Source organism: Danio aesculapii, chromosome 19 (genome assembly GCF_903798145.1).
Source record: "Danio aesculapii chromosome 19, fDanAes4.1, whole genome shotgun sequence".
Taxonomy (NCBI): domain Eukaryota; kingdom Metazoa; phylum Chordata; class Actinopteri; order Cypriniformes; family Danionidae; genus Danio; species Danio aesculapii.
Genome location: NC_079453.1, coordinates 360,815 through 374,243, shown reverse-complemented (window position 1 = coordinate 374,243; position 13,429 = coordinate 360,815). Strand labels below are relative to the sequence as shown.

At 35.8% G+C, this 13,429-nt stretch overlaps 1 protein-coding gene across 3 annotated transcripts; it reads left to right on the top strand.

Moving 5' to 3' along the window:
• Window positions 1–778: 778 nt before the first annotated feature.
• Window positions 779–10,098, top strand: golph3l (golgi phosphoprotein 3-like). Of its 3 annotated transcripts, XR_008839415.1 has the most exons (6): window positions 779–863; window positions 1,207–1,392; window positions 4,475–4,606; window positions 7,626–7,740; window positions 8,943–9,624; window positions 9,994–10,098. XR_008839415.1 is itself a non-coding variant. In XM_056479096.1 (5 exons), exons 2-5 carry the CDS (start codon window positions 1,216–1,218, stop codon window positions 9,374–9,376), a joined length of 858 nt encoding a protein of 285 aa, XP_056335071.1. In that variant the 5' UTR covers window positions 779–863; window positions 1,207–1,215; the 3' UTR covers window positions 9,377–9,914. The 3 variants fall into 3 exon arrangements, 2 of the variants coding, with proteins under 2 accessions (XP_056335071.1, XP_056335072.1); XM_056479096.1 differs by lacking the exon at window positions 9,994–10,098 and having other exon boundaries at window positions 8,943–9,914; XM_056479097.1 differs by lacking the exon at window positions 9,994–10,098 and having other exon boundaries at window positions 779–981; window positions 8,943–9,914.
• The last annotated feature ends 3,331 nt before the right edge of the window (window positions 10,099–13,429 follow it).

Here is a 13,429-nt window from a genome sequence, read left to right as displayed (position 1 = left end):
TGTAGGCCTACGTGTACGGAGGACGAAACCTGCAAAAACAATATATAAATCCGCAAATATATAAATAAATGAGTAAATAAATCCATAAATTTCTGCATAAATAAAACATTAATCAAATGAATATGCAAATAAATAAATGTATATAAAATGTGTAAAAAAAATTACACGAAAGTTTGGGGGAAAAGAAAATGCTAAACTGAAAGATTATTTTTCCCCCTTTCAAACATGTCAACATGCTAATGAGACTGAATAAACATTTAAAAGGGGGAAAATAAACCTTCAATTTAGCCTTTTCTTATTCCCCCATCATTCGTGTAATTTATTTAATTTATTATCAGTCCGCAATATTCATTACTTATATATTTATTTATGCAGGAAATTGTGGATTAATTATTTATTTATTTATTTATTTATTTATTTATTCATTCATTTATTTGTTTTATTTATGCACGAATTTATTAATTTATTTACTCATTTATTTATATATTTGATTTATTGTTTTTGCAGTTTTCGTCCTCCATATACGTGCACTATGACAAGTAAAGATTAGATCTATTATATCCTCACGTTTGATCAATTTTATGCAAATATGAGACACGATAATCTCAATTTTAAAGGTGTGTAAATGGATCCTGGATCCGGGTGACGCAGGCGCAGAGGTGCACACGTCCATGCGCGTCCCGACATCTGATTGGAGGAGAGACGCTTGAGCGCATCCTGATTGGATGAGCGGTGAAAGAGGCGTGTCCGCAGGTGAGTCTTGCACTTGTCTAGTCAATTGTAGAGAAATACAAGGAAGTGAAGACAGTCTCAAGAACAAAATCAGTCTTTGGACGTTTTATTTTAATTAAAAGGCAAATGTGGTGAGTTTAAAAGCTATTTTAGCGTGTTTACTTTACACTCGTGTGTGTGTGTAATGATGAATGAGTACCAGTAAGAGTAAGCTGAGCTCCTACCTGCTGGAATCTGACTTTGGAAATTGTAAGTCGCTTTGGGTAACTAATGTAATAGTAATTATAATAAATATATATAATAGTTAGCAGTTATTAATGTGCTTAAAGTGTCTGGGTGATGATCAGAAGCATGTTTAAGGGTCAGTTCACTCAAACATTAAAGTTCTGTAATGTTCATTTTTGGGTGAACAGTGTCTTTAATGTGTGTTTCGTGGACTGTGTGTGTAATGTGGTGTGTGTATGTTTGTGTTAGCTGGAGGAAATGACCACGTTGACGAAGCGTAACCGTCGCTTGGAGACTCCAGCGGAGAGATGGAGCACTGAGGAAGAGGAGAAGAAGAAGAGAGAGGAGGAAGAAGAAGAGGAGGACACCGACTGCAAAACACTGAGACTCACACTGATGGAGGAGATCCTGCTGCTGGGACTCAAAGATAAAGAGGTCACACACACACACACACACACACACACACACACACACATATATGTATATTTACACTCACTTAAGCACACACACACACACACATATATATATATATATATATATATATATATATATATATATATATATATATATATATATATATATATATATATACACACACAGAGGCACATATACACAAAAACAGAAATATACACACTGACTTTCACACACATATACACACACATCTATATGTATTTACACACTCACATAAACACACAAACATACACACACACACATCTATATGTATTTACACACTCACATAAACACACAAACATACACACACACATCTATATGTATTTACACACTCACATAAACACACTCTAACACACACACACTCTGATATATAGGCACACAGATATATTTACACTCTCTCACACACACTTACTTTAATATACAGACATACATTTATGTCTATATACACTTATGCACACACACTCACTTTAATATAAGAACACACACAGATCTATACACACACACACACATATACACACGTGTATATATATATATATATACACACACATACATACATACATACATACATACATACACTCACTCTCGCACCACTCACACAGGTGCAGTGCTGTATACGTGTCAGGTGCGTTGACTATAGAAACAGTATCAATGGTGGAAATGCTGTGCTGTTCTGCTGGGTTGAGCAGGTTTAACCAGTTCAGCTGCTCAGCCTCCGTCAGTAGAGTCGAGTTTGACCAGAAAACACAATAACACTGAAACGCAACAGTGACGGAGGGCAGATTTACAGAACACACAATACAACACACACACTCACACACACACACACACACAATGCGTTTACCACCACAAATCAGACACAATGATCAAGAGTTCATGTGCTGGGTGGATGGATGGATATACGGATGAATGTATGAATGGGTGGATATATAGATGGATGGATAGATGAATGGATGGATCGATATATGGATGTATTATATAGGGATGAATTAATGTATGAATAGATGGATGAATGAATGTATAAATGGGTGGATATAGGGTTGGATATGATGTATAGATGAATGGATCGATTGATATATGGATGGATGGATGTATATATGAATGAATGTAAGAATGGGTGGATATATGGATGGATGGATATGATGGATAGATGAATGGATGGACTGATATACGGATGGATGGATGGATGAATGTATGAATGGGTGGATATATGGATGGATGGATATGATGGATAGATGAATGGATGGACTGATATACGGATGGATGGATGGATGTATATATGGATGAATGTATGAATGGGTGGATATATGGATGATATGATGGAAAGATGAATGGATGAATTGATATATGGATGGATGAATGAATATATGGATGAATGGATGGATTAATAGGTGGATTGATATATGGATGGATGGATGAATAGGTGGATTAATATATATATGGATGGATGGATGAATGAATGGGTGGATAGATGGATAGATGAATGGATGGATAGATATATGGATGGATGGATGAATATAGGGATTAATGAATGTATAAATGGGTGCATATATGGATGGATGGATAGATGAATGGATATATGGATGAATGAATGGATGGATTAACGCATGACTGGGTGGCTATATAGATGGATGGATAGATGAATGGATATATTGCTTTATGGATGGATGGAGGATATAGGGATTAATGAATGTATGAATGGGTGAATATATGGATGGATAAATATGATGGATAGACAAATGGATGGATTGATATATGGATGGATGGATGAATATATTGATGAATGAATGTATGAATAGGTGGATAAATGGTTGGATGGATGGTTATATGGATGAAAGAATGAATGGATGGATAGATATATGAATGGTTGGATGGATGGTTATATGGATATGATGGATAGAAGAATATATGGATGGATGGATATAGATTGATGGATGGATATATGGGTGTATGGATGGTTATATGGATGAATGGTTAGATATATGGATGGATGGTTATATGGATTTGATGGATAGATGAATGGATGCATGGATATACATTGATGGATGGATAGATTCATATAGTTGGATGGATGGATTAATGGATAGACAGATAGTTGGATGGATGGATTGACAAACAGATGGATGGATAGATATATGATTGATGGATATGGATTGATGGATAGATAGATGCATATAGTTGGATGGATGAACGTAAGGATGGATGGATGGATGGATGAACGTATTTAGATGAATGATAGACTGATGGATAAATGTAAAGAGGGATAGATGGACAGATAGAGGGAGGGAGGGGGATGGATAGACAGATAGTTGAGCGGATGGATGAATTGATGATTATTGATGGATGAACTATTGATGACTAGATACTGTAGATGGATGGATGAAAAGGTACATGGGAGATGATGACAGATGCTGACAGACGGATGTGTGTGTGTGTGTGTGTGTGTGTGTGTGTGTGTGTGTGTGTGTGTGTGTTTTGTCCTGTGAACTCTACAGGTTTGTCTGTCTGCTCTATTGTTAAATCTCTATGCAAACTTCCTTGTTACTGAGTAATTATAACTTCAAAAACTGTGTGTGTGTGTGCGTGCGTGCGTGCGTGCGTGCGTGTGTGTGCGTGTGTGTGTGTGTGTGTGTGTGTTTGAGTCTGAGTGTAAAATGTGCAACTTGTATGTCACGTGTAATGTGTGTGTGTGTGTGTAATCTATTGTGTGTGGGTGTAATTTGTCTTATGTAATGTGTGTGTAGTGTGTAATATGTTGTGTGTAATATGTCATGTTCAAAATGTGTGTAATACAGTATATTGTGTAATGTGTGTGTGTGTGTGTGTGTAATATATCATCTGTAATGTGTGTATGTGTAAAATATGTTATTTAATGTGTGTGTGTGATATGTCATGTGTGTATGTCTGTGTGTAATATGTCCTCTAGAATGTGTGTGTGTGTGTGTGTGTGTGTAATATGTCCTATGTAATGTGTGTGTGTGTGTGTGTTTAATATTTCATGTGTAATGTGTGTGTGTTTCTAATGTCATGTGTAATGTGTGTGTGTGTGTGTGTGTGTGTTGGTGTGCAGGGCTACACGTCCTTCTGGAACGACAGCATCTCGTCGGGTCTGCGCAGCTGTATGCTGGTGGAGCTGGGGCTGCGGGGCCGCATTCAGCTGGAGCCTCAGGGGACCCGGCGGAGGAAACTGCTGGAGCGCAAGGTGACGACCCATACACACTACTCACACCACACGCTGAGGATCGACTGACGTAAACATATTTACTGCATATTAGATTTCCCCTAGAGAAGTGCTTTTGTTCAGTTTATTTATTACTTAAACATGTTCAAAGGCCACATGAAACCACAACTAGCCATGTTGATTCTGTTAGCTCGCATTGCTAGTTTTGTGCTGAACAATTCATCTATGAGAGTCATTAAAAAAAAACTATTGAATCTAAAATTGAAATCTGAAGATGCTCTTCCTGTTTGCTTTCAGTTCAATTCTCAGATTATGCTGTTTGAGGTATTGGGCGTGGCATATATACTTAACCACGCCCCTCCAGCTGTCAGTTTTGACGTCAAACAGAAATGGTGGAGGAGGAGTCTGTTAGGCTGTAATAACTCCCCAAACCCTTTTCCCATCATTCTGAATGAAACGCCTACTTTACTACATCCAATCAACTCACAGTAGAAAAAACAAGCCACGCCCACTGTATTCTCATTTAACAATCAGTAATTGTGTCAAAAAAAGTCACAGCATCCTGTTTCTGTGGACGAAAATCAAAGTAGATAAGTTTCAACATCTTTTTGTTTCCTCATTTGATTTGATGCTGGTGAAAATAATCAGTTTTTAATTTCGTTAAACTGACTAATTAATAATTTCACTGTTAGATTGGTTTAATTACAAGAGCTGGATTCACTGGTCAGGTGCACTAGAAACAGCACGCTGAGGACACCTGCTGGTCACAGGGGGGAGATGCCAGAGGGAAAACATGAACTAAAAAAAACAATAATTCATTCATTCATTTTCTTTTCGGCTTTATTAATCCGGGGTCGCCACAGCGGAATGAACCGCCAACTTATCCAGCACATGTTTTTACGCAGCGGAACGGGTTAAACACGGTGAGTAATTATAAAGTTCACAGCTCACTGTATTTCTGTATCTCATGTTCATCTGAGAGGTGCAGCAGTAACCAAACCAAACCGGCCCAACCGGTGTTTGACTGCTTTTTACTCCATTTATATCATCATCTTCATCATCTTCATCTTGATCATCATCATTGAAGTCTGCGGTTTACCATGTTTGTTTTGCTAGCGGACATGGTCAGATTTAGGGTGAAGGATTATTCCAAGTTAATTCACAGTTTGTTTTGTTGATCTTCAACCAAACCTACCCATCTGCTTCTACACTGGAACAGCAGTCCGATTGCATAGCCTGTTGGTGAATGATGAGAGGTGGGGCTAAAAATAAACCACACCCCCTAATCAATATTAAACCCCACCCTCTAATCAATATTCAGTTTCAGTTTAGAATATTTAATCATACTCAACTAAGTAAACTGGTGTTTTTTTTTCTACTAGAATGCAGTTTTTATTTATTTTAGCAGGTGAAAATTAATTCACTTGCAGTTTAACAATGGAGGACAAAACCTGCAAAAACAATAAATAAATAAATAAATACGCAAATAAATAAATAAATAAATAAATAAATAAGTAAATATATAAAAATCCACAAATTCCTGCAATAAAAAAATATAAATTATTAATAGAGTGGGTTGATAAATAATTAAATATTATTGCAAGAATTTGTGGATTTATTTATATATTATTTATTTATTTATTTATTTATTTGTTTGTTTGTTTGCGTATTTATTCATTGTTTTATTTATGCAGGAATTGATTGATTTATTTATTTATTTGGGTTTATATTTATTCATTGTTTTATTTATGAAGGAATTTATTTATTAATTTATTTATTTGGGTATTTATTTATTCATTGCTTTATGCAGAAATTTATTTTTTTCTTTGTTTGGGTATTTATTTCTTTATTTATTTACTTATTCATTTATATGTTTGGGTATTTATTCGGGTATTTATTTACTCATTGTTTTTTATTTATGCAGGTATTTATTTATTTATTTATTTATTGTTTTTGCAGGTTTAGTCCTCCATATTTAACAGCCTTTCAGCTGAATGGGTTTATGTTAAATGCTAATTAGTCATCATTCATCATCCACTATAATAATAAACACATTGTTTTATGGTGTTTTGAGGTTTATTGTTTGTATTAAGGATGTTCACCAGCTCGTTTGACCAGTTTTGGGTGGAACATTAAACATGTAAAGAAAATATATTACCAGTAAAACAGCTAAAACCTAAAATAAAAATCACTGAAGTAATGTCTGTTTATCTATTATATCTAATCTATACTCGTTTATTAATTACTTTGTATTTATCTGTTCAACACCAAATCAGCAACAGAAGCTTTTTCATGTAAAACTACTGGAAATTGTTATTATATAAATAATAAAGTTTTAATAGAAACAAAAAGAGTCTTTTTATGCTTTTTTTATTAGATATTTGATATAAAATCTATAATTTTGCCATAATTTTAAACATTCTACTTTCTGTATAAATTAAAACATATGCTATATTTAAAACAGGGCATCTTAATCAAGTGATATTTGCTTAAATGTTAATAAATGCTATTTTCATTTGTGTTGTTACTGAGAAAAGCTCTTTCTAAAATGATGATTAAAGTCATTTAAAAGATGATTAAAATAATAAAAAGGCTGGTTAATTAAGACATTAAATGTATTTTTTGTGTTTTATAATGGAATTCAACACTAATTGCATTGTTTTCATAATGTAAAAAGCTCAGATTAAACTGTGAAATCAACAAGTCAAGAGTTATGAGTAGGGCCAGACGAAATCTGCAGACATTTTTTTCTTTTTCTGTGCAGAATTTTGGTAAAAATCTGCAGATTTATGCGTAATGATTTCGGCAGTATCATAAAAAACTTTCATATATGAAATATAAAGTAATACCTTTTTAACTTTTATTCAATGTTTACAATGCAAATCCACTTAGATCCCCTTTATTTGGTAAACAAAGCAAATCTCTCATATAATATCTCTACTAAAAGACAGAAAATATTACTTATTTACGTGTATTTTCTGTGATCCATTATCAGTGTTTGTTAGTGTTGATATTATGTTTGTTTTGTGTGTATCTGCAGGTGTTGTTAAAGTCTGCTGCGCCCACTGGAGATGTGCTGCTGGATGAAGCTCTCAAACACATCAAGAGCACTGAACCTGCAGAGAACATGGCCAGCTGGATAGAGCTGCTGACTGGTCAGACACATACACACACACACACACACACACACACACACACACACTATAGAAACTGGGGGAGTGTATTTGTAACTTTGCTCATAGTTGATTGTTTCAACTTGGTTTGTGATTTCTAAAACTGAACACAACGAGAACATAAACTGAAGATAACTTGTCTAACCAGAACGTAACCTGAATATAGCCAGAACATAAACTGAACATAGCCTCAACATACCCAGAACATAACATAATGAGAACAGCCTGAACATGGCCTGAACATAACCTGAACGTAACCAAAACATAAACTGAACATAGCTTCAACATAACCTGAACATAACCAGAATGTAAATTGAACATAGCTTCAACATAACCTGAACATAACCAGAATGTAAATTGAACATAGCTTCAACATAACCTGAACATAACCAGAATGTAAATTGAACAATACTTCAACATAACCTAAACATAACCAGAACATAAACTGAACATAGCTTCAACATAACCTGAACATAACCAGAACATAAACTGAACATAGCTTCAACATAACCTGAACATAACCAGAACATAAACTGAACATAGCTTCAACATAACCTGAACATAGCCTCAACATAACCTGAACATGACCAGAACATAAACTGAACATAGCTTCAACATGACCTGAACATAACCTGAATATAACCAGAACATAAACTGAACATAGCTTCAACATAACCTGAACATAGCCTCAACATAACCTGAACATGACCAGAACATAAACTGAACATAGCTTCAACATGACCTGAACATAACCTGAATATAACCAGAACATAAACTGAACATAGCTTCAACATAACCTGAACATAGCCTCAACATAACCTGAACATAACCAGAACATAAACTGAACATAGCTTCAACATGACCTCAACATAACCAGAACATAAACTGAACATAGCTTCAACATAACCAGAACATAACCTGAACATAGCCTCAACATAACCTGAACATAACCAGAACATAAACTGAACATAGCTTCAACATGACCTCAACATAACCAGAACATAAACTGAACATAGCTTCAACATAACCTGAACATAGCCTCAACATAACCTGAACATAACCAGAACATAAACTGAACATAGCTTCAACATGACCTCAACATAACCAAAACATAAACTGAACATAGCTTCAACATAACTTCAACATATACTGAACATAGCCTCATGTGTCGTGTGTGTTTTCAGGTGAGACCTGGAACCCCATGAAGATGCACTTCCAGATGCGTAACGTACGCGAGCGTCTAGCGAAGAGTCTGGTGGAGAAGGGCGTTTTGACCACGGAGAAGCAGAACTACCTGCTGTTCGACATGACAACACACCCGCTAACGGACCGCACCGAGAAGGAGCGACTGCTGCAGCGGGTTCAGGACAGCCTTCTGGATCGCTGGACCAATGACTCACGACGCATTAACCACCGCATGCTAGCGCTGCTACTGTTAGCACATGTGTCGGACGTGCTGGAAAACGCGCTGTCCTCGCTGCCCGACGAGCGCTACGAGCTAGCATCAACACGCTCTCGAACCCTGCTAGAGGCCGACCCGGACCAGGAGAGCAGCCGAGTGTCCAGTCCCGCTGAGGAGATCATCTGGGCCATCCTGGCAGCATTCAACAAGTCCTGAAAGAAGCTCCCTTCATAGCATCTCTACAGCAGAGCCCTTACTAGTGAGCACAACCAGCCTTAAACAGACAGCATTACTACAGACCACATCTAGACCTACATAGACAGCATCACTACAGCAGAGCCTTTACTACTAAGCACATCCAGCCCTACATAGACAGCATGATCTCTTACTAGTGAGCAGTTCCTGCACTACATAGACAGCATCACTACAGCAGAGCCCTTACTGGTGACTACATCCAGCCCTAGGTAGATAGCGTCACTAAAACTAAGCTCTTATTAATGTTCAAATACCAGCCCTTGCTAGTGACTACATCCATCCCTAGGTAGACAGCATCACTAATACTGAGCACTCACAAGTGATCATATCCCACCCTAGACAGACAGCATCACTAGAGCTAAACCATTGCTAGTGACCTAATCTAGACCTTCACAGACAGTATCATAGATGAACCCTCACTAGAGAGCACATCCACCCCTACACAGACAGCATTACTACAGCTGAGCCTTCACTAGTGACCACATCTATCCCTACATAAAGAGCATCACAACAGAGCCCTTATTACTATTACTATTGTCTGATAACAAGCCCTTGCTAGTGACCAAATCCATCCCTAGGTAGACAGCATCACTACAACTGAGCCCTCACAAGTGGTCTCCCCCACAGTCCAAACACATGCGCTATAGGGGAATTGATGAACTAAATTGGCCGTAGTGTGTGGGAATGTGAGAGTATATGGGTGTTTCTCAGTACTGGGTTGCAGCTGGAAGGGTATCTGCTGTATTAAACAGATGCTGGAATAGTTGGTGGTTCATTCCGCTGTAAATAAGGGACTGAAGGAAAATTAATGAAAGGTTAATTATTAAGCATAGTTGAACCTTAAACAAGGTTTTCTTGGTAGGTGGATCGTTTAAATCTCCTATGAGGCCTTGATATGCTGTCTATCTAGGGTATTTGATAGATGTTGAACAGAGCCGCTGGTGAGAGTTTCCCATTACACACACAGCATATGATCAACTGTTCATCATGTGACACACACACACTCTTTCTGCTGTGTGTATAAAACATTAATCAGCTGATTGACTTCTCTCACACACACCAGGGAATAATATGAGCATCTTGTGTGTCTTAATCAGTTCTGAAGGTCAGATGGAGGAAATGTTCAAACAGCTGAAGGTTAACAGGCCAGAGTTGCTGGATACGCTGATGATGATGATGACAAACATAAACGTGTCAAATCAAAGCCAAAACTGCTGATTAAACTGGCTCATTTTGAAAATGAAGGCTGCTTTATTTCTCAACATGAGGAAATCTTCTGCACACTTCCTAGTGTCAGTTTTCAGGGATATTTGATTCATTTGTCCTAATTGTTTTCTGTAATGTGGTGTAGGTTGTGTGGGAGCAGGGATCAGCACGAACATGGAGTCTATATTTATACAGTATATATGGATGTAAATAAAGGATTTGTAGGATTTGTAATGTTATATTAATTCAGGGGTTTTGTTTTTATGAATGATTATTTTAAATGAATGCTGTAATTGATACTTTAATTATGATATCTTGCTTATTTTTGGGCAAAGACTCAATTTACAGATTAATATACAGAATATTTTCACAACTGAACTGAAAAGTGAAATAATATGATTGTTTTGCCAAATGTCTGCGTTTTGATGGACGAGATGAAGGACTTGCTGTTGAGAGTTTACTGTGCTGTGTATGATGATCGTCAGGATATGTTTAATACTGAAATTTATTAATAAATTATTGATTTTTTCTCGTTGAATCATGATTGTAATTCTAAATTACTGCTGAATTGTTTAGATTTTATTTGAATTATCTTCAATAAATGTTATATTATTATTATTATTATATATTTATTATTATTATTATTATTATTATATATTTATTATTATTATTATATATTTATTATTATTATTATTTATTATTATTATTATATATTTATTATTATTATATATATATATTTATTATTATTATTATTATTATTATTATTATATATTTATTATTATTATTATATTTATTATTGTTATTATTATTATTATTATTATTATTATTATTTATTATATATTTATTATTATTATTATATATATTTATTATTATTATCATTATTATTATTATTATTATTATATATTTATTATTAATATTATTTATTTATTATTATTATTATTATTATATTTATTATTATATATATTTATTATTATTATTATTATTATTATTATTATTATATATTTATTATTATTATTATTTATTTATTATTATTATATTTATTATTATTGTTGTTATTATTATTATTATTATTATTATTATTATTATTATTATTATTATTATTATTATTTTGTTATCAGCAATCTCATTTTGCATATTTATTTTGAGTTGAGGGACGACACAGCAAGAAGGTCGCTGGTTCGAGTCCCGGCTGGGTCAGTTGGTGTTTCTGTGCGGAGTTTGCATGTTCTCCCCACACCCTGGCGTGGGTTTCCTCCGGGTGCTCCGGTTTCCCCCACAGTCCAAACACATGCGCTATAGGGGAACTGATCAACTAAATTGGCCGTATTGTATGAGTGTGTGTGTGTGTGAATGAGTGTGTATGGGTGTTTCCCAGTACTGGGTTGTGGCTGGAAGGTCATTCACTGTGTAAAATATATGCTGGAATAGTTGGTGGTTCATTCCGCTGTGGCGACCCCTGATGAATAAAGGGGCTAAGCTGAAAAGTAAATGAATGACTGAATTTTGAGCAGAGGGTTTATTCAGACGTTTATTCTGTATTTTATTGGTCGCCACTAGATGTCAGCGAAACGTAAACTTTATTGATGAACGGTCATTTAGCTGATATGTTATCAGTTTGTTTAAAGATTGACTGCAGGATTCAGGGTCAAAGGTCGTGTGATTGTGAAGTCTGATTATTCTGCAATGATCAGCTCAGCAGAAAAGCCTAATAAAGTGAAGTGATGTGAAATATACGCTGTATTATGATGTTTGCTGTTATATATGAGAATAGAAAAAACACATGATATTAAACCGCAGTTCAGCCTTTATTACTATTAATATTATTACTATTGCTATTATTATTTTTAATATTATTTCTATTATTATTATTCTTATTGCTTCGGTTTTTCTTATTCCTATTATTATTATTGCTATTAATTTAATTTTATTATTATGATTATCATTATACAATAATTGGTTTTAATTATAATTAGTTTAAAATTTTATATGTAATAGTATTTATTAAATGATACATATTATACTTACTGGCCACTTTATTAAGTACACCTGTCCAACTGCTCGTTAACGCAGATTTCTACTCAGCCAATCACATGGCAGCAGCTCACTGCATGTAAGCATGTAGACATGGTCAAGACGATCTTCTGCAGGTCAAAGCGAGCATCAGAATGGGGAAGAAAGGGGATTTAAGTGACGCTGAACGTGGCATGGTTGTTGCTGCCAGACGGGCTGCTCTGAGTATTTCAGAAACTGCTGATCTACTGGGATTTTCACGCACAACCATCTCTAGGGTTTACAGAGAATGGTCCGACAAAGAGGAAATCTCCAGTGAGCGGCAGTTCTGTGGGCGCAAATGCCTTGTTGATGCCAGAGGTCAGAGGAGAATGGCCAGACTGGTTCCAGCTGATAGAAAGGCAACAGTAACTCAAATAAGCACTCGTTACAACCGAGGTCTGCAGAAGAGCATCTCTGAACACACAACACGTCCAACCTTGAGGCGGATGGGCTACAGCAGCAGAAGACCACACCGGGTGCCGCTCCTGTCAGCTAAGAACAGGAAACTGAGGCTACAATTCACACAGGCTCACCAAAACTGGACAATAGAAGATTGGAGAAACGTTGCCTGGTCTGATGAGTCTCCATTTCTGCTGACACATTCGGATGCTCGGCTCACAATTTGGCCTCAACAACATGAAAGCATGGATCCATCCTGCCTTGTATCAGCGGTTCAGGCTGCTGGTGGTGGTGTAATGGTGTGGGGGAGATTTTCTTTAGGTCCATTAGTACCAATTGAGCATGGTGTCAACACCA

Coding starts and splice junctions, on each gene's coding strand:
- golph3l (XM_056479096.1), top strand. CDS start 1,216: ATGACCACGTTGACGAAGCGTAACCGTCGCTTGGAGACTCCAGCGGAG. Junction 1,393..4,474: donor TGGGACTCAAAGATAAAGAG/GTCACACACACA, acceptor GTTGGTGTGCAG/GGCTACACGTCCTTCTGGAA. Junction 7,741..8,942: donor CTGGATAGAGCTGCTGACTG/GTCAGACACATA, acceptor GTGTGTTTTCAG/GTGAGACCTGGAACCCCATG.